The sequence below is a fragment of the Mus caroli genome, chromosome 12 (assembly GCF_900094665.2).
Source record: "Mus caroli chromosome 12, CAROLI_EIJ_v1.1, whole genome shotgun sequence".
Classification (NCBI taxonomy): Eukaryota; Metazoa; Chordata; class Mammalia; order Rodentia; family Muridae; genus Mus; species Mus caroli.
In genome coordinates this window covers 34,325,217-34,346,410 of record NC_034581.1, presented here as the reverse complement: position 1 = coordinate 34,346,410, position 21,194 = coordinate 34,325,217, and the positions used below count along the sequence as shown (strand labels likewise).

At 36.0% G+C, this 21,194-nt stretch overlaps 1 protein-coding gene across 7 annotated transcripts in view; it reads right to left on the bottom strand.

Moving 5' to 3' along the window:
• Positions 1 to 21,194, bottom strand: part of Dgkb (diacylglycerol kinase beta) — a 710,085-nt gene that overhangs the window by 470,835 nt on the left and 218,056 nt on the right. For all 7 annotated transcript variants that reach the window (XM_029484790.1, XM_021178688.2, XM_029484791.1 and 4 more), the window contains 4 exons: positions 15,389 to 15,529; positions 9,372 to 9,421; positions 5,761 to 5,835; positions 2,633 to 2,752 (listed from right to left, as the gene is read on the bottom strand). In XM_029484790.1, coding sequence (XP_029340650.1) covers positions 2,633 to 2,752; positions 5,761 to 5,835; positions 9,372 to 9,421; positions 15,389 to 15,529 — 386 coding nt within the window. The remainder of the gene's footprint in view (positions 1 to 2,632; positions 2,753 to 5,760; positions 5,836 to 9,371; positions 9,422 to 15,388; positions 15,530 to 21,194) is intronic.

Here is a 21,194-nt window from a genome sequence, read left to right as displayed (position 1 = left end):
ACTCACTTTGTAGACCAGGCTGGCCTCGAACTCAGAAATCCGCCTGCCTCTGCCTCCCGAGTGCTGGGATTAAAGGCGTGCGCCACCACGCCCGGCTCTGCTCTGTTTTCTTTTTGTGAAACTGGGCCTGGAACTTGTGGTCTAAGGCATGCTAAGCAGGTGCCGACCCACTGTGGGCCAGCATCTGCTCCAGACAACCAAATGTCCCACACATATCTCCCAGATTCCTGCCTATGCTTGTATTATCCACGTATTCCACTTAGAATATACAAATTTCAACTTTGAAATATTGAGATTAATTTCTGGAAGGCGGTGTTTTTGCAAGTCTTCGCATAAATCAGTGAACAGCTGCACTCCCCCACCATCAACCTTAAACATTAGCACGTTCTTGTTCTCCTTTTGTGTTTTTCCTAGCTAGCCTGCTGACATTATACTTTTGCATAGCGCTTATAAAAATTATGGGATGTATGACAAATTATCATAAAATTTAGAGATCACGTATAACATAGAAAGCTAAAAGCTTACTGACTCATTTATTTTCAAGGTGAATGAATGTGCTATTTCCTTTGTGTGTGTTTTTCTTTTCTTTTTTTGGTTTGTTTTGATGTACCAAGTAGGAGATTTATTAGGGCTTCATAAGAAAAAACTAACAAGGAGGATAAGCTTAATGAAGGTCACAAACAGGTTGCTAAACAGGCAAGTTGCAAAGTGAACAGGGAATCCAACCAACATAGCAAGCAATGTGGACCTTCTTACTTCTGCCGTGGTATAGTGGCACCTAAGGTTGCTTCTTCATAAACTGCTTGTTTTTACTCTTCTTTTTAGTTATTCATTTTTTAATTAGATATTTTCTTCATTTACATGTCCAGGGCTATCCCAAAAGTCCCCCATACCCTTCAGCCCCCACTCAGGTACCCACCCACTCCAACTTATTGGCCCTGGTGTTCCGCTGTCCTGGGGCATATAAAGTTTGCACAACCAATGGGCCTCCCTTTCCACTGATGGCCGACTAGGCCATCTTCTGATACATATGCAGCTAGAGACACGAGCTCTGGGGGCCGGGGTGTACTGGTTAGTTCATATTGTTGTTCCACCTATAGGGTTGCAGATCCCTTTAGCTCCTTGGGTACTTTCTCTAGCTCCTTCATTGGGGGGCCCTGTGATCCATCCAATAGCTGACTGTGAGCATCCACTTCTGTGTTTGCTAGGCCCTGGCATAGCCTCACAAGAGACAACTGTCAGGGTCTTTCAGCAAAATCTTGCTAGTGTATGCAATGGTGTCAGCGTTTGGAGCCTGATTATGGGATGGAACCCCAGATATGGCAGTCTTTAGATGGTCCATCCTTTAATTGTCATCTGAGAAATACCGAATGGTTGAGAAGCACCTGAAAAAATGTTCAGCATCCTTAATCATCAGGGAAATGCAAATCAAAACAACCCTGAGATTCCACCTCACACCAGTCAGAATGGCTAAGATCAAAAATTCAGGTGACAGCAGATGCTGGCAAGGATGTGGAGAAAGAGGAACACTCCTCCATTGTTGGTGGGATNGCAAGCTTGTACAACCACTCTGGAAATCAGTCTGGCGGTTCCTCAGAAAATTGGACATAGTACTACCAGAGGATCCCACAATACCTCTTTTTGGCATAGATCCAGAAGATGTTCCAACCGGTAAGAAGGACACATGCTCCACTATGTTCATAGCAGCCTTATTTATAATACCCAGATGCCCCTCAACAGAGGAATGGATACAGAAAATGTGGTACATTTACACAATGGAGTACTCCTCAGCTATTAAAAAGAATACATTTATGAAATTCCTAGGCAAATGGATGGACCTGGAAGGGCATCATCCTGAGTGAGGTAACCCAATCACAAAAGAACTCGCACAATATGTACTCACTGATAAGTGGATATTAGCCCAGAAACTTAGAATGCCCAAGATATAAGATACAATTTGCGAAACACATGAAACTCAAGAAGATCGAAGACCAAAGTGTGGGCACTTTGCCTTTTCTTAGAATAAGGAACAAAACACCCATGGAAGGAGTTCTTTTTTCTTTTTATAATCTTTCTGTGACTTTTGCCTTTTTGACAATACAGGAGGCAAGGCCTGGATCTCTGTACTTACCAGACAAGCTTTACCATCAAGCTAATTTCTGAGCTCTCAAAATGAACAAATATGCATAAGAACAGAATGCTTAATGACACCATTTATATTTAATATTTCATTCCATTATTTGAATGATAATTTCCATGTGCATTTCAATTTTTCTCCCATCTGACCATGCCTGAAATCCCATTGGTCTTTTGAAGAACAAGATGAGAGACAGTGAAAGAACAGGGAAATCAAGATGAATATTAGATGAAAGCTCATCTCCTTAATCCAATGTATGTATTCCTAAAGCTGCAGCCACTCCTAATCCCTAACTCCATGTGTGTCCTGTTTCCATATGCACAGCAGAGTTCACTTCTATTTGTGCTTCACACAATTGCGCCATGGGATTACTAGAAGTTGAGAAACTTGTTACAGGCTCAATGATAGAAAATGATCTGGGCAACTGATCATCAAATGTTGCCAAAGAGCATTCTACTGACCCGGTCACTCTCCCTCCCCATTGCAAAAGCTTACATTCTCCAAGCCCAGCAGGACTAGAAGTGGGATAGTTGTCATTCCTCCTTGAATCCACTCCTCCAGAGACACAGTGCCATCCCGGTCATAGTCAATTTCTTCCATCATTTCATGAAGGATCTGGAAAAGGAGATGGGGGAAGTAGTCAAGGAATTGATTTTTTAAATCCTTGTAATTCAACAAAACACTTTCTCTAGCTGGTTATACCAGACTGTGACTAGAAACTGAGTGAGAGTGGAGAAACCTGTCCTTTAGTAAGTCTACTAATCCTGTACTCTAGAACTTGGCTTTCTGTGCTGATGAATTTTTAGAAATAGGTGTGCAACTTTTAAATAGCACCCAAGAGAAATCAGCAAAGAAACAATTAAAAGGTACTTTAAATTTAAAGGGGAAAGTAGTTTCTAACGACTTCTTCAAGATCACCTTTTAAGTTCATATATATGCCAGAAAGTGTCTGGAAAAATTAACATCAGGGCAAAGAGCTCAAATAATTCTTTGTCATGTAGTAATGAGCAAGGGAATAAAGCTCCTTTTAATTGCCTATAACAATTTAACAGAGTCCAAACCTGATCATATTTAATAGGGCTTCTTTGAAGATGGCTTGCAAGCAATGTTCAACAATGTGTGATTGTGTTAAAGTTGTTTCTTTATAGTGTGGTGATAATATGGATCCTTACTTTAAATGGTTGTAAGGATATAATGAGGAAATGTATTATAAGTTAAAGACCTCTGGCTGATACAGGAATGTATATAATATAAATTATACACAAGTTTCAACTATGCTATCTTTGTTTGCTGGAAAGGCCAACAAACTTCTAGTCTGGTTAAATCAGGAAGGTAAATATGATAGAAACTGTAAAGTAGAAAGAACATGTTGTCTTTAAACAATAAGGGTATTTAAATCAGTTTAGAAAATACATTCAAGCAGCATGAGAATACAGATGTGAAAAGATGCTATACATGTGGTATTGAATTGGAAGTGTACACAGTATTTCCCTAGCTCTCCACTTGGTGTCTTTGTCAGATTGTTTTTCTTCACAACAACACAAGGATCTCATGAACAGAGAATACACCTCAACATCATTGTTTCATTATTCTCGAAATTAATGATTTAGAATTTGATAAAAGAGAATAAGACCTGACTAATGCGTTATGCCTCTTGGGGATTTTTCAGTGACTTAGAATGAACAAGTAAGAAACTGAGCTTGCTTGGTTTCTGAAGACAGACTAGATTTAATAGTAAGATTATGTCAAGGCAAAGAACAAGGAAAGAACAGGCATGGTGAAACAACCCCATGCCTGTGTTCTGAATTTGTAGTGCAGGGTCTCTGTAATTAGCTCAGGTTGGCTGAAGGATGAAACTTATTTAGCATCAGATTGATGGGGCTGCAAGTGAGTACCACCATCCTGAGCTTCATACTTTAATTTGTATGCTTAGTAAATCCTCTGTTAGAGCTTGTATTCAATAGAAAACTATCTTTCCAAAGACATATTGGTCTTCCTATTCATTTCTATCAACCTCAGGTTTTCACATTTCTCTATTTGTGCATAACTAAAAAGCATCTCTAGTTAAAAGGAAAAGAGCTGTCGAGGCTGTAGGCTAAATGGCATGGTGAGCTGTGTTAGCAAACACAATGTCCATAGTAACCTTGGTTTTCTAATTCTCCACTATTTGGACTGTCCAGATGGGAAGCCCATATCAAGATTGCTCAGGACAAATGATGTCATGGTTGTTATTTGAAATCTCGAGTAGATAACCATCATAGTCAACTGATCAAACAAGAACTGCTGCTTCCTTTGGAACAGCTCTGTCTTACGTTAGTGCCGCACTGGGCACCACATATTATTTTCTGAGAACTTGGGGTATCTCCTTCTGCTATGAAAACTGATTGGCAGGAGACAAGGCCTCCTTCACTGAGTGCCGTGAGAATGAGCAGATGTCCCTGGCAGATGAACAATTGTCACAGACAGAAAGTTGAACAGGGTTGTAAAATAGGATTTTAATTTTTTTCTGATGAAAAGGAGTAACAGAGCTTCTAGTAAACTGGGTGATTTCAGTAGAATATTAAGATGAATTCTTCCATAAATTATAAACACAGTTGCTAATTCCTAGAATTTCTTAAGCAAAACTGCTAATGACAGGTGTCACTTGTGATCACAGCAGGCAAATTTCCACAACAACACATACGAAACTGAAATACCATTGAATTAGAACTGGAAGAAGTCTTAATCGGGTTAAGAACTGTGTCACTGTTTACACAGGATCAGGCCTGAGCAGCCTTTCATTTGAGACAGAAGAGGCAGGCAGACTGGGCTCTTGCTTCAGAGTCCTGTTTTTAATCTTGGTAGGCATTATCTAAATGTGGGTGCTAATTTACAAATAAACTCAAATTCATATGGCATGCAGACCTTTAAATAAAACGGAATTGCTTTCTTCATAGACACTTCATGAACTTAATTGGCTTTAAAAATAAAACAACTGTCTCCTATCAATTTTACCCAAAATATTATTTATATATAAAGTTAAACTGCCTAAAGAGAAATGTTTCAATACATTTTAATCATGCTGCAATTTTGTATAAATTCATACATAATAAGGCATCTTTATTTTCTTAGAAACATTTATAAAAAGCACTGATTCTTGAAACACGTTGGCTAAAATTTACTGTCTGAGTTTGTAACTAGCTGTAGAGCTTTGAGCATGAAATGTCAACATATTTGGCTCTTAATTCACCCATCTAAAGAATAAATAAAGTAGGGCTCCCAGGAGTCACAGGCACTAAGTGACCCATGAACAGGAGCAGCTCAGTGCACCCTGGATACAAACACACCAGCATCTTCAGTAGCATGGGATGGATGTAGCAGTGTCCATCAGCAGCATCCACTTACCCCCATGTGTGTACCCTCACTAGTCAAAATATAACGTTAGGAAGAAAGCCAAGGGCAAAACACCACATGAACCCTATCATCCCATTCAGAATCAACTTGACCTTTGGTTAGCCATAATAATTGAACCAAAAATTAAAAACATATCATTATATTTAGCCCCTCATCTCCCCTCCCCCAAATAACAAAACAAAAGAGGCAGTCCATAGATTAGTCAACAGTTTCCTCATCCACATGCCTACCGGATTAAGTTCGGTAACATCCCATTCGAGGTACTCTGCAACGTGCATCATCTGACCAATAATATTTTCTAATTCCTGGAATAGTTGGGAAGGAGATGGAGGATGAGAGGGCATACAGGGGGAGAGAGAGAGAAAGAGGAGAAAGAGAGAGAGAGAGAGAGAGAGAGAGAGAGAGAGAGAGAGACAGAGACAGAGACAGAGAGACAGAGAGACAGAGAGAGAGAAAAGAAAAGGATTTGTTAGCCTAGAATTTTAGAACATTGTTTTTCAGAGTGTACAAAAGATTAAACGGTTAAGTGACCTATTTTCTAAATGCATAAACATACACAGAAACTAGTGGAGATATCTTTTAACAGCATAGAAAAGAGTTTCTATAAATAAATGTTACTATTAAAGATCCTTATAATTGATGTATGTAAAAATGTAGCCTAACTTAAAAAAAAAAAAAATCAGTCATACCCTTTGCTGAGAACCTTTACCAGGAGAGGGCACCACAATACCAGGCACAGCTTTATTCTAGTCATGCCTTTTTGAAAGCATATGTGTATTTTTACAGGATGTGATTTTTCTTTTCAAGACACCAAACATCCTGGTGGATGGAATCAAGCCCAGACAGGCAACTGAGGGGTTTGTTTTTATTTCCATTCATTGAGAACCTATATTGACTGTATAGCCACTTCTCTGGGTACTTTACTAGAATGGTGTTTAGAAGTCAAGGTTCAGAAGCTAAGCATTTGTGGAGTTTATTTGCTGAGACACTCAAATTTTAGTTTAAAATTTCATAGCCTCCTAATCTCAACTCGTTGAAGAAGTGCTAGCAAATCACATGACTTGATTAAATGCATCTTAATGTTTTAAAGTGTAAAAATAAAAACTTAGTTTTCTTTATCTCTTTCCAGAAAATAAATATTTCTTTATATTTTTTATTTATAATGTAAAACTCATATTTTAAAACTGTAGTTAGCATTTGTTTTACATAAAGATAAGGCTTGGAATTATATAACATGAAAGATTTTTCTACTGGGCTCGCTGTCACATGTGGTCAAAGTTTATGGGATAAAGACAGTAAAATGGCAAGAAGGGGTTGAGTGATGAGGATGCAAGAGATCATTTGAGAAACAAATAAGAGCTGCACTCCCTCCTCCAAGAAGAAATATAACTAAGAAATATGTCAGGTTCGAACTCTTGCCACAGAAATTACAAGTAAACTTACTACTAACTGGTTAACATCAATTCCTGCTAACAACTCAGTGGTGATTGCTAACCTCTCATCCATTCACCTTTGCTCAATAATTTGGAGAAGTTAGAACTTCTGAATAGAAGGAATAGAACCCTTGGTTCTTGGACTCGGTCATAGGCACATAACCTTGATAGCTCATTTAGCCTCTTAGAAGGTCTCCTCATGAGTAAAATGGGCATGCTAACCTGACCAAATTCATGATTTGGTGTAAAGATGTGCAAAGATACTATGTGTTATTATAAGAAATGCATGTTTCGTGTCTCCAGAGTTTTGGAAATCATCAATAAATATTCTAAATTGGGTGAGACACAGACAGCATTGAAGTAAATGATCGTTTTTTTTTTCTGTTTTGCTTCTGAAAGTAGAACTGTTCCATCTTTAAAGAAGCACTGTAAGTTATTTTATTGTATTTTTAAATATTTATTTAATTTATATGAGTACACTACTGCTATCTTCAGACACACCAGAAGACAGGATCAGGGGATCCCACTACAGACGGTTGTGAGTGACCATGTGGTTTCTGGGAATTGAACTCAGGACCTCTGGAAGAGCAGTAGGTGCTATTAGCAGCTAAGCCATCACTCCAGCCCCCCTTTTTTAAAAGACAAAATTTGAAACATATTGAATGAAATATACAGATGTTAGTAGATAGTGTCAGAAAAAAATCCAAGTGGAAATGAAACTTTGGCATTTAATTTTAAAAATAAAAGAAAATACAAATAAAAATTAATAATGAATAAACTCATTTATTCTCAAATCAGGGTTTGATATTGGGCATCCAACTATAACTGTTTGCGACAATTGATTACCTATGTTCCCTTAGAAATGGCCAGAATCTAAGAGTGAGAGAGGAAAACAAAAACAAAAACACTTAACGGAATTTTCTGAAATCAGCTGCCAACCCATGGCTTAAAAATCTAGTTAGGACATATCATTTTAATTTAAAATGAAAAAGAAACATTTCACAAGACAAATCTGCATTAGATATATTAGAATGTAATTTGCATCACTGAAGAAATGAATGGTCCTGGGAAAATGAGTAAATTCACCCTGGGTGAATATTCCTAAATTAAGGTCAGTACATAGAGAAAAACAAGCAAACACTGAGGTTTGAATCTCAGAAGTCTGTGCATCACAGCATCAACTCAGGGTGGTGCTTGCTTCCTGGATTAGGGATTAAGCATTTTTGTTCTCTCTGGAGAATCGCAAGAATTACTCTATGCAGTGCTACAGAAAGACATGCTTAACTTAACTAATGTCCTTGTTAAAGTCTATATGGGCAAGGTGGATTATCAGGTTAAGTGCTTCTGCCACCAAGCTTGACTACTTGAACTTGACCCTGTGACACACACAGTGGAAGATCAAAGCCCTGCAAGTTGTCTAGTGAACTTGGCACACTTACAGTAGTATTGAAACATGGCTTTACTGGACATATATGCAATTACATTTTAAAAAATCTTAGTTCTATTTGAGTTACAGCAAGTTCTGTCAGATGAATTGAAAGACCCTCTGCTAACTTGCATTATCAGCTTATGTGCATTTCCTTCACTGTTAAATATATTGTAAAAATTAGGAGTGTTTGTTACACAGTATTTCCCTGAGTTCAATCCTCAGCACCCCACAGCAACAAAAATATGAAATTTGATGTATTCACACACTTAGAAACACACCTGCATCACCTCTGACATTAATATTTATATTGTTGCTTCTACTTTCCCTGGAGATGCAAAATATATTTTCATCAAATACAGAATAGTTAGTTGAGTACAGCATGCAACACTGATGTGTGTACTGTGTATCTCATTTCTATTTCTCTGAAAACTACCATTTATTCCCACATATTATAAGTGAAATAAACGTTTAATTATGCATTCCATGTTATCATTCAGATATACAATTTTCCTTTCATCATCTTCTCTCCTTTAAGCTATAGGAAAATTAGAGATGTCATTAAAGAGATTTCTCACATCAAGCTGTAAGTTCATTTACCTTTCTTTACTGAAATTATGAGTAAGAATACTTCAGGAGGAGGAAATACAAAATAAATCAATTTCATAACTTCTTTAGACTCTTTATGCTTACTCAATATTTTTAAAGGCAAATGTTACTGACAGTTTTTCTGCTTTTCTAGGCTGTGTTTTAGGACTGGGTTTTCTTCACATGTTGGAAAACCTCTTTGTAGATATTTTTTTTCCAAAACCATTGAATTGAATGCTCACAGTCCTGTCTCTTCAGCTGACAAAAATGCTGTGTAAGTGGATTTAAGTTCTATGGGGAGTGCCTTCTGTGATGATAACTATAAGTTCATATTTGCTTCTTTCAAAGGAAACTATTTTGCAATTTTCAGAGAATGTTTGAAGGAAAGAATTACCGAGCTGTCCAGGAAGCCATTCCCATCGGTGTCATAAAGGCGAAACATAACTAGAATGAAAGAGGCAGAAAAAGGAGTTTAAATATGAGAAAGGTCATGATGCTTTAAGGTAGAGTTTTTTTTTTTCTTTCTTTTAATTCAGTTTGTGCTGAAGGGAAGGAAATCTATCTACACAAATGCTAAATGCCTTTAAAGTACAAATTTTTTAAGAAGCCAAACTGAAAATAAATTAATTGATTAATAAAAGTACTGAATCTCAGATACACAGTTTTCAAGGTTTTATTTGTAGTTAGGGAAAATGAAATAGCCTTATTTGCTTCGATTTGAATTTTTGATTCTTAGTCATGAATTTAAATATGGGGAATTTGAAATATTCATCATCTGGATATGAAAGGGCAGAGTGGAGGTGGAAAAACAACCAATAGTGAATTTCATAAATCAGTTAAAATTTAGACTCCACAGGACTGTTTTCTTATCCCAGACATGAGAGTGTTCATGTTGCTATCAGATCACATTTGCTGTGGCAGTCAAGTGAAAAGGGACACACAGGTGCATACCAGAAGCTGTACATAAACACAAGCCTGTATTACAACAAATCCCAAACAATGTGAGAGAGGAAACAGGAGTTTATAATAAAAGACTCTTTCTACTGGGGGACCTCAGCTCCTAGACATGTAGTACATACAGTATTTGCACGACCTTTTCCTTTCTTTCTTTCTTTCTTTCTTTCTTTCTTTCTTTCTTTCTTTCTTTCTTTCTTTCTTTCTTTCTTACTTTCTTTCTCTTTTTTTTTTCCATTTTTGGTTTTGGGTTGGATCTACAGCCAGGCCGCTCTAGGCACCTCATCTTTAGACTAATCAAGTGAGGATTTTCAGAACACAGACTCTCTTAGTGAGCTAAGAAAAGCAGAAGTCCAAGGCCTGTGGTCTCCCTTTTTCACAGCCCTCAAGGAGATCAGGGAAGAAGCCGCAGGTGTCTTTTTAAGGTAAACACAGGAGAATGACACAGCTGTAAAAACAGAAGAGTGGAAGTGAGGGTGAATGTTGACTTTGTATAATTTCCTGGAGGGTTTTATGTCTGAGTTCTGCATGTTTGCAGAGAAGTTGGCAACTGAGACAGTCTAGATCACTGTCATTATTCTTGCACTTAATGGTTATAGAATTCTACCAACTAAGACATGATTACATGTATCACTGTACATTTTCAAATATTACCAAGTTAACTATGGCTTCGTATTCTTTTGCAATAGAAAATCAAACATTAAAGATATAAAACTTAAAAACGTGTATCTATTAATTTATGGTTCGCTAAAATTTCAACATATACAACCATGTGGTTAATCTCCCAAATATTCAATAAATGAGAAGAAAATGGTGTAAGTAAAAGAAAAAAAAAACCTCCAAGTAGACAGTAGCCATCTCAAGATTTGATGCTATAGCAGAAATACTACAAAATACTTCTATAAGTGAAAAGAATTCACAGACTACCAAGAAAAAAGTCCAATACCAAGAACAAGGTGAAACAAATAAACCCAACTCTATTTCAGAAGTAGGGTCACAGTAACTCTGTCTGTACTGGAGAAAGTGCTTGTAAAACCAACTCAAACGACTCAAATGTGTAGGACTTGTGGGACCACTGGCAGCTGAATTCAAGGAGGCCCAGTATGAAAAGAAAAATTTCAAACTAGAAATAGGAGCAGGTGCATAATTCCTCCTGGGTACAAATATTGAAAAGTTCAGAAAAAGTCGATAAAATGGGAATAACAAGATGCAAAAATACATGCTAGATATGGAACGAGAGAAGGGGGTATCAAAAGGAGAAAATAATTGTAAATTGAAACAAGAAGTTAACTCTGCCTTCAAAGTGCAACATTAAAATAATGTCTCCAGAGAATGTAGCACATTTCATAAGGGGTAGAGAAGAGATTATCAATTAAAATGCAAAATATCACAAGTGCTCAAGTAAAATATACAGGCAAAAATTGGAAAACTCACTAGATACAGAAAGAGAGAAATCAATCAAATAAGGGTGGGGCAGGCTTTAGGTCCATGGAAAATACAAGTTGGTCTACTTGATAAGCCATTGAAGACTTTCTCTTTTAAAACTATCTTTCCAAACAATATTGGTGAAAGTACATTTGAACCTCAAATATTAGTAAGATTAATTTTGTTAACATTTAAAAGTAGAGACAGGCCTTAACATAAAGAAGGTCATTAACTATCAGGTTTTAATTTTGAAACCAATATAGATTTATAGATGTTTCAGTGCCAAAATAAAATAAGACCAAATTCAGATTATTCTGTCAATGTGATGTTTCAAAGGTGAGGACCTGTGATGCAAATTTGAGCTAGCTTAGCCCACTTTTTATCTATTTTTACAAGCATGTCATTTTACCTTACATAGAGACAGTTATGTGCCCACACTTGAATTTAACTAAAAGGTCAGAATAGAGGCACATTATGTAAGATGAGACAATCTCTATACTTTTTCACTTTCAAAAATTTTTGAAAAAGGCTATCTATGTTTGTTGCTGAATATATCACAATACAAATCATATAGCCTTTGAATTTGTCTAGAAATTATTAGACAGAACAAAGTATATATTTTAGTGATTTTTAATTTGGGAATTCTTCAATCTTCAAATTTCAGTTATCTGCCTTTTAACAATTAATATTAAAGTTTAAAGGTAGGAGTTAAAAATTGAGTACCTAGAAATTTTTTAATCTAATCTTATCTAATAGAAACTATTCTCGTTCTCTTCAAATCTCCCATAAGAAAAGTAGCAAGGAAAAGTATAAGTAGCAGCTTACACTTTTGATACATTGTCAAGTGGACAACGATCATGCAGTAGCTAAGAAGTCATGGACCTTTGAGAAGTAAGGAGGATGGTGGCTTCAATCACCTTTATTCACAATCGGTAAGAGATTTAACCAGATGAATGGCTCTTAGGGCCTATTGGTAATACATTTTAGAATTTCTCAGGTTAAGATTACACACAGCCACCAAACGCAGACACTATTGCATATGCCAGCAAGATTTTGCTGAAAGCACCCTTGTATAGCTGTCTCCTATGAGGCTATGCCAGTGCCTGGCAAATACAGAAGTGGATGCTCACAGTCATCTATAGGATAGAACACAGGGCCCCCAATGGAGAAGCTAGAGAAAGTACCCAAGGAGCTGAAGGGGCCTGCAACCCTATAGAAGGAACAACAATATGAACTAACCAGTACCCCCAGAGCTCGTGTCTCTTATGTAGCAGAAGATGGCCTAGTTGGCCATCATTGGGAAGAGAGGCCCCTTGGTATTGCAAACTTTATATATCCCAGTATGGGGGAACTCCAGGGCCAAGAAGTGGGAGTGGCTGTGTAGGGGAGCAGAGCGGGGGGGAGGTTACAGGAAACTTTCTGGATAGTATTTGAAATGTAAATAAAGAAAATATCTAATAAAAAAAGAAGAAGAAAGATTGCACACAGTGACGACATGGTGGTTCTAAATGACAAGTATGCACTTCTCAGTTGCTTTCCTGTTGATTTCTCATTAATGCAAGGCGTAAGGGTCAACATAAGATGTCCTACTAGGCAATAGAAATAGTATTTATAATTTGAGATAGATATCAAATGTCAGTGGGCCAGGTCGGGAACTGGGAAAGAAAGGCAGAGTGAATGTACAGGACAGGCTGTAGCACAGGAGGCATGTGCCTGTGTGTCTGGTGATGGGACCCACGTGGCCAGCTAAAAGGTAGCTGCCAGGAAAGAGAAAGGAATCCTCTTCCAACCCCAGCACAGATGTGCACTTTCTAGGTGAATAATGCAGGTGTTCACAAAGAAATAAAACCTGGTTTAAGGAAAATCCAGTGAAGAAATGGTTTGTTTCTTTATAATCGTGGTGAATTTGAGCCAAGTCTTACACACACACACACAACGACAAAAAATTTAAAAAATAAAAATAAAAAAAGACTGAAGGGGAAATTGGATAAGGATAGGAAAGAGACAGTTGTCAGAATCATCATTTTCGTAGACTATGTTTTCTTTTCGTGGATGTTGCAAACAAGGTAGTCACTCTGTCTATCAACAAAAAAGACTCAGATATAGCAATGCTGGGGAAAGCAGTCCATTCAGGTAAATTGGTGGTGGTGGTGATGAGAAGTCACTATAGTGAAGAAATTGTGTGCTCCATCCCTCCTCGTAATGAGGCTCTGGGGCAAAAAGCAGTAGCGACTCATGCCCATTCATTTTAATCAGCCAATTATCAGGTAGCACATCGAGGGGCACTGAGTAACCTATGTGTCCAGGCCTGGCAATGTCTGACCTAAACCAAAGTGTGTATATTTCGTTTAACTAACATCAAAGGAAGGTCCAAATTTAATTCTCTCTTTCACTAGGAACTATTTTATTTTCCTTATCGCCTCCACTTCTGCTCCTTCTAAATCACCATTTCTTCTTTTTAATTCTCCTATACATCTTATGTTTAATACAGCATAACCCTCTTGAAAGTACCTATGCAGTTCATCAGACACTATTAATGTACAACTTACCAAGAATAAGTCTAGAAAATGAAAATGCAAAAGAATGTTGGAAATTTGTAAATGTACAAATGAGAACAGATTAAAAACAACAAATTCTTGAGGAATTGGTTGATGGGTAGATTTGATTAATTGATATAGGAAAATATCAAGCATTTCAAAAGAAAAAGTAAAGACACAAAATTCCTGAATCATTTTCTGTTCAGTCAGAGTGATGGCCACAAAATCAGGGGGCCATCATCATCAGAAACATAGCAATGGCAACACCTGAGCAAACTTTCCCTTTGGCTGTCACTTCAAGAGAAATTCACTGTTTACTTTGGAATGAGAGAGATCTCTACACGTTCTTAGGAATACAAAATAAATCCTGAAATGCAAATACTCAATGTTTATGAATAATAAATATATATTTAAAGAATAATATTCATATGGTTTATTCATATCCTAAGCTGGTGTAACTCCTAAATAATCATTGTAAATTCTTCCCTTGTGAGAAGTTTTATCAAAGAGTTACAATTAAATTTAACTAAAATATTTTGTAATTACAATTCTAATACATTAGAGTAATTTTAATTTTATTAAGCAATATAGAAGTATGGTTTTATTATCTTTAATATCATTTTGGTAGTAAAATTTTAATTCATTTAAATCTTTACTATAATCTGATTAATTTAGTTGCTGAATATATATCACCTGCTGTGATTATAATGGGGTTTACAGTTACAGTCATTTGAAGACTATGCTCTTTCATTGCAATGTGTACATGTTACCACCAGGGAGAGCTCAGTCACTACAATTTATTAAAAAGCATTAAAAAGGTGCTTAGAAATTTCCTACCTGTAGTACTGCAAAAGAAACAAAGATATTGCTTGATTAGTAATACTATTCAGAAGCAAGTCTTATATATCAGGTTTTGAGGAATTGCACTATGTCAAAGACAGTGTTAACATGATGGCGAAGGGAAGTTGCCATGGAGCAGAGTGTAAATTGTGTGTGTTGGGGGAATTAGGATGCATGGGTCTGTGTGGGTGTGTGTATGTATGCACACAAGAGGGGAGAGGGATTATTTTCACTTTCTGCTTGAAGAAACTCTTCCTCAGAAAGGGGAATAAATGCCCCGTCAAACATTTCAAAGTTTCACATTAGTTCTTATTAACTCAAAAGAGCTGACGATAAAACATTTAGGAGACATTTGATAGACAGATTAACATAGAATTTCACATTACGCTAATCAAACGTCAACATTTCTTAATAAAATATATGTATACAATTGGGATACAATTTTATTTAAATTTAATAATAACATTTTTATTGTTTGACTCTGACAAAAGATCTTTATGGTTTTTGAGTTTTGTTTTTGCTGGGGTTTTTTGTTTGTTTGTTTTAAGCAAGTTAATTTCAATGAACAAACAATTTAGGCAGGTATAATTACATCAATACACAATCTCTCCTCCAAACTCCAGCTTGGTGAATAAACAGAATTACCAAAACGTACACTCAAGCTTATCCTCGGGTCTTCCTCTTTCAAGAAGAGATAGGTAGCAGACGATATCCTTGAGGTGGATCACTTCTGGGGAGCACGTATTTGCTGGAGAGGAACGTGGAGGGGTGATGGCACCCTTATTCATCCTGAGACCTGGAAAAAAACATTTATACTCCAATATTTAAAATATTCTAAAATATTCACTGTGCTCTCAAGTATGAAATGACCAAAAGAAATTGCACTAGATATTGTGAACACGTGTATGTGTGTGTTTGGGGGGGCCATGTATATGTCTCTGTGTGTGTGTCTTTATTAAGTACAAGACAATCAAATGCACTAGAACACCAATATAGTAACTTTCCATGTATGCTGTGAATGATGTAAACAGGAATGTTTCCAGGCTACATTGGCAGGGGCTAAGCAGTCTACCAATGAAGGATGTGAGAGTGAGCTTAGCATCCCCGGAATGTAAGAAAATGTAAAGAGATATCACACAAGGAACCCATCGCTAATCTTCCTTTATTTGTATTAGTCAGTGACAAATATATGTGTGTATATATATATAAATATATATAGATATATAAATATATATAGATATATATTTATATATATATCCAGAATTGCCCTTTCATAAAAACTGAAGAAACAATGTAAGTCTGTCTTATTATGATTAATATATCAGGTTTACATAATCACTCACAAAATACATATTTTTGTCAAGTATTTGCCAACACCATAAATAAGAATTCCTCCTGTCAACATACTATCAATCAGTAGGAATAAACAGAATACAAAGAGAAATTGGAATCAGCATGATAGGTATTTTGGCAAAAGGCAGAGCATATATGGCTGTGTGATTTCAATATGGTCTTCACTTGATGTATAGAATTGAAGGCCAGCCCAGTGAATTATAAGCCAGTTAGATCTAAACATTGTGTCTTGCTATTTTTTAATGTCTTCATGTTACTTTCCAAATGTTAAAAAATTCTACATTCTTTCTATCTATGTATCTATCTATGTATCTATGTATCTATAGATGTATGTATGTATGTATGCATTTATGTATGTATGTATGTATGCATGTATGTATCTATCTATCTATCATCTATCTATCTATCTATCTATCTATCATTTATTTATTTATTTATTTATTTATTTATTTATTTATTTATTTATAGTGTGTGTGCCTGTGTGTGTATACACATGTGCATGCTATGGTACACATATAGACATCACAGCATCATTTTGGTTATTGCTTTCAATTTTCCATCCTGTAGGTCCAGGGTTGGAACTCATATCAAAGTACCTTTAGTTGCTGGGCTATCTCACCACCCTTTGATTTCAGGAATCTTATGATTTGCCCTGTTCTAAGTCCATTGTAGGGAAATTAAATATTTGTTCACAATAATCACAGTGGTCACAGTGTGCTGACGGCAATGTAACAGGGCTTCTTCACACAGAAGATTCATCACACAGAGTAGCCTTTGAAATGAAATCACGAGCACTTGAAAAGTTCTGATGTAAACATCAACTGTAACAATAGTGTACTTTGAAAAGAAGGATTAGACCAGGGTGACTAGTGGACTGAGTGTCTCATGGATTCTTAGTCTGACAACACCCGAGGGAGACTAATTCGAACAAATGCAGTTTGACTAGCTATTCTTCCTTGGCACGGATCTCCCTGAGAGATCTGTTTGCAACTCTGACTTTTGTTTTATGCACTTCTCATCTCATGTGGCCATGTCGATATTCTCAAATACCACCTGCAAGGCTTTGCAGAGTGTCTTCAATGCTTATCTTTTTTGATGTGACCTCTAATAATAGGTCTCATTTAGAGCGTTTCTAATACCAGGCTAGAAGCACTTACAGGGCCTTTCACACATCATTTCACTTAATGTTCACGTTAACCTTGTGAGGTCGACTGTATCATCCTCATTTGACAGAAGAGAAATAGCTCATGAATAAGGTTGTCTCCGAGTTTCACTGCCAGCCATACAAGGATCGTGTTTCCCATTCAATCCTGCAAACCTAGGCAGTATTTTCCTTTATAGACACTATTAGAAGTAAGGAAAATAATTTACATCTTAACCTACACACACACACACACACACACACACACACACACACACACGTACAATTTGTGACTTTTTTAGCAATATTAATATTTTCTATGAAAAATTACATTAGTTCTATTACTTCTCATTTCTTCTTAAAATTTTGTCAGGGTAATGTCCACTTGAATCTACAACAAAAACAAAACCAAAAACCAAAAAAACCAAAAAAACAACAACAACAAAATTCACTTGTGGGATCTTCTTTACCTCCTGCCAGTGAGATCTACATTTCTAAATTAATTTTCTTCATAATGCAAGGAACACTACATACACAATACAAACCAATAGTTCTTTTTTTTTTTTTTTTACTTCAAGGAAAGAGAAATCCAAGATAATGCTGAGCTTTAAATACTTTCCAAATAATTATACTAACTAAAGCTTAACCAGCTGCAGAAATCATGGTTTCTAACTTATGATAGAAGGCATTGTAGTCATGACCCTGGAAGTGGTCATAGTTCCAGATTTGGAGCACAAAACAGTAAATTACAGTCATAAACTATGACATGAGTCATGCAGCTTTGTACCTAACCCTTCTCCCAAAAGCCCAGTCCAGGGTCCTGAAATGACGTAATCCACTCAACTCTTTAACACAAAATCCTCAAATAGAACAAAGGAGAAAGGGAGTAACCCTGTCTAATTTATTTGAAAGAAAGCTAAATTGTACATGTTTCTTCAAGAGTTAAGGTGTCTGTCCATCCATTTTCATAATATTATTTTAAAGGTAACATATGGAGACTATAAGGGACACACAATTTCCTTTTCCTTTCAGTGTACAGTGTATATTGTGGGAAAGTCTATAAACATACATATTTCAGGTCACAACACTTTTTTGGCAAATATGTTTTGTTATGAACATAAAATTTATGTCCCATGTAATTTCCCTATTTAAAATGTGCAGCTCAATAAAACAGCTTTTAGCCTGTTCATAAACTTGGGCAACCATTGCCACCATCAACATTAGATTTTAATCATTGTCCAAATATCTTCATTTGCTGGCAGCTACTCTGTTTCTCTCTACTTAGTAGCAGGCAGATGGCCATCTACTTTTTGTGTTTACAGACTTTCAGCAACACTTTTTGAACGAAAATGTTATTATTGTGTTTGTTTGAAGATAAATAAATATTTCTGTCTTTATACTGATAACGTTTTGAAAATAAGAGCAAGCTTGAATGTACATTTGTCATCATCATATTTTAAATATTTTAAGTGAAAGAATATTGTCTAGTATACAATCTGTACTAAATGTTTCCAAAAGACTAAAGACTAATTAAAGTGAATTTGAGTGGTAAAATATGTACTCTTTATAATTATTCACAAGGTTTATCTGAATAAAATTAAACTCCAAGACAATTTTGACAAAAAATGAAGTATACATTGTTAATATTCTAAATCTATATTTGTGAAGACAGTTTGTGTGTGTGTGAGTGTGTGTGTGTAATTTGAAAATATAATAGAGCAAGAAAGGCCTCATCTTGAATCCTGTATAGCCTATTCATTATGCACAAGCCCTCACTATCAACATCTATCTATTGTTGCTACATTTGGTGACTGTGCTGGCTAATCTTGTGTCAAATGCACATACAAACTAGAGTTATCTGAAAAGAGGAAAATTCACTTGAGAAATGTGTCCATACAATTTAGCATTAAGGATTCCTTTTTTAAATAGTGATTGATTGGTGGAAGGTAGCACATTGTGGGTGCTGTCATCCTTGGGCTGGTGGGTCAGGGTTATATAGGAAAGCAGAATGAACAAGCCACAGGAGTAAGCTAATAAGCAGCACCCCTCCATGTGATAAGTGGAGTCTGACATGTCAGGAAGCTTGACAAAGACACTCAAATTCTACTTTCCATTAACAATGACATTTATGTCTCTCAAAAATAGTGTTTCTTTAGAAAAATAATTTGAAAGTGAATATAAAGGTCATGTAAAACAAACCCAGGAAACAAACACGGGTGGTGTTTGTTTGTTTTTACCTCAAGTGGTTGCATTTAGCTCTTAGTTACAAAGATTGTGTGAGTAATATAAATTTTCTAGTTCCCTAACTTGTCTTGATTTTATGATTTTAAATACTTTCATGACTTAAAATACAGAAAACTGAAGCAAGTGCAAATACATAGTATATATATTCATACACCCCTATAAACTATAGTGTAGGCCTGTTTATTTTAATACACAAAAAAAGCTACAGAAAAGAAAAGTAAAATTATAACTATAGTGTATTAATTTGATCAGGAATACATAAATTAAACTTCAAAAGTATTTTATCACAGATAATGTCATCATGTACACATTTATATGTTTATATTTATGAATATGTTTTGAAGAGCTATCATTATAAAACACATTAGTAAGCTGAAATGATGGCTATACTACATTCTTCAACAGCATGGCTTTCAGTGTGCTCTCATAGACACATCGATGTTCAAGAAAAAGCTTAAAGGATCTCTCTCTGCAACTTGTTTCTTTTGTCTCTTGCTGAGGATCAGTCTCAGGACCTCAGACATGCTAGTGAGCTCTTAACCACCTAGTGCAAAAGTGTGTGTGACTGTGTGTGTGTGTGTGTGTGTGTGTGTGTGTGTGTGTGTGTCTACATGTCTGGGCTAGGAATTCACATGAGCTGTCTCTCTCATTGTTTTCCAGCATATTCTTTAAGAATCGAACTGTCACTGCACTTGTAATTCACAGATTCAGCTAGACTGGCAAGCTCCTTGCATCTTCCTGAATCTGATTCTTCACCTCTGTGGTTACAGGTAAACAAACACCTCTCATTTATGTGGTGACTGTGGATCAAGTTCCATGAGCTTGGAGGACATATACTTAAAGCCTGAGTCATCTTCTCAGCCTCTCAAGGTTCATAAATGTATTCATAAATGAGATTTGTTTGATTTGCCTATTTGATGTATTTTGTTGTTTCCTTTCATTTTGTTTGAAACAGGATATTATGAAGCCCAGTGTGGCCATTTACTTCTCCGATTACTGAGGGTACCATCTAGCGTGGTGGATTAATGAGACTGGCTTGGTCTTCCATTCTCTATCTCTAAGTCATGAATGAAGTCATAGGTTTCACACAGCAGTCTCAGATAACACATGGGTTTTTAATGCACAGTAAATAAATGCATTTGCTTTAGTTTGCATAGTTTTCAAGCAATTCATTTTCAGGTAATGACAGATGCACCATTATTTTTATTCATTTTCTTCATCTTTTCAATGGAAATATGTAAGACTACTTATGTTTCTAAAACTACAAGTTAATATAACACTAGAAGTTATGGTTTTCTGTTTTTAATCCTATTAACATGCAGAAATTCACCAGGATTATAAAGCAATTTATTAAAGAGTACAATATTCTATCTAATACTGATCATGATGGCCATGTTGATTGTCAGAAATAGGCAAAAATAAATACAGTTGACATAATGCTGTGGTTATTATTATTATTATTATTATTATTATTATACTTAACCTCTTAAACTGTGAAATATACTTATTCTTAATATATTTATTTTTGTGCCTAACGAAACTAGCAGCAAAAGGGGAACAATAATAAGCAAATATTTTTTCATAAGGTGGGGATAGGTAGAGAAACAATACTCTGGTACCAATGTATAGGACAAGACACATCCCTCTGATTTCATCCGTAGGCATATGGAAAATAATACAAATTATAGAATCTTAAGTAAGAAGCAGACAATTAGAAGTGCAG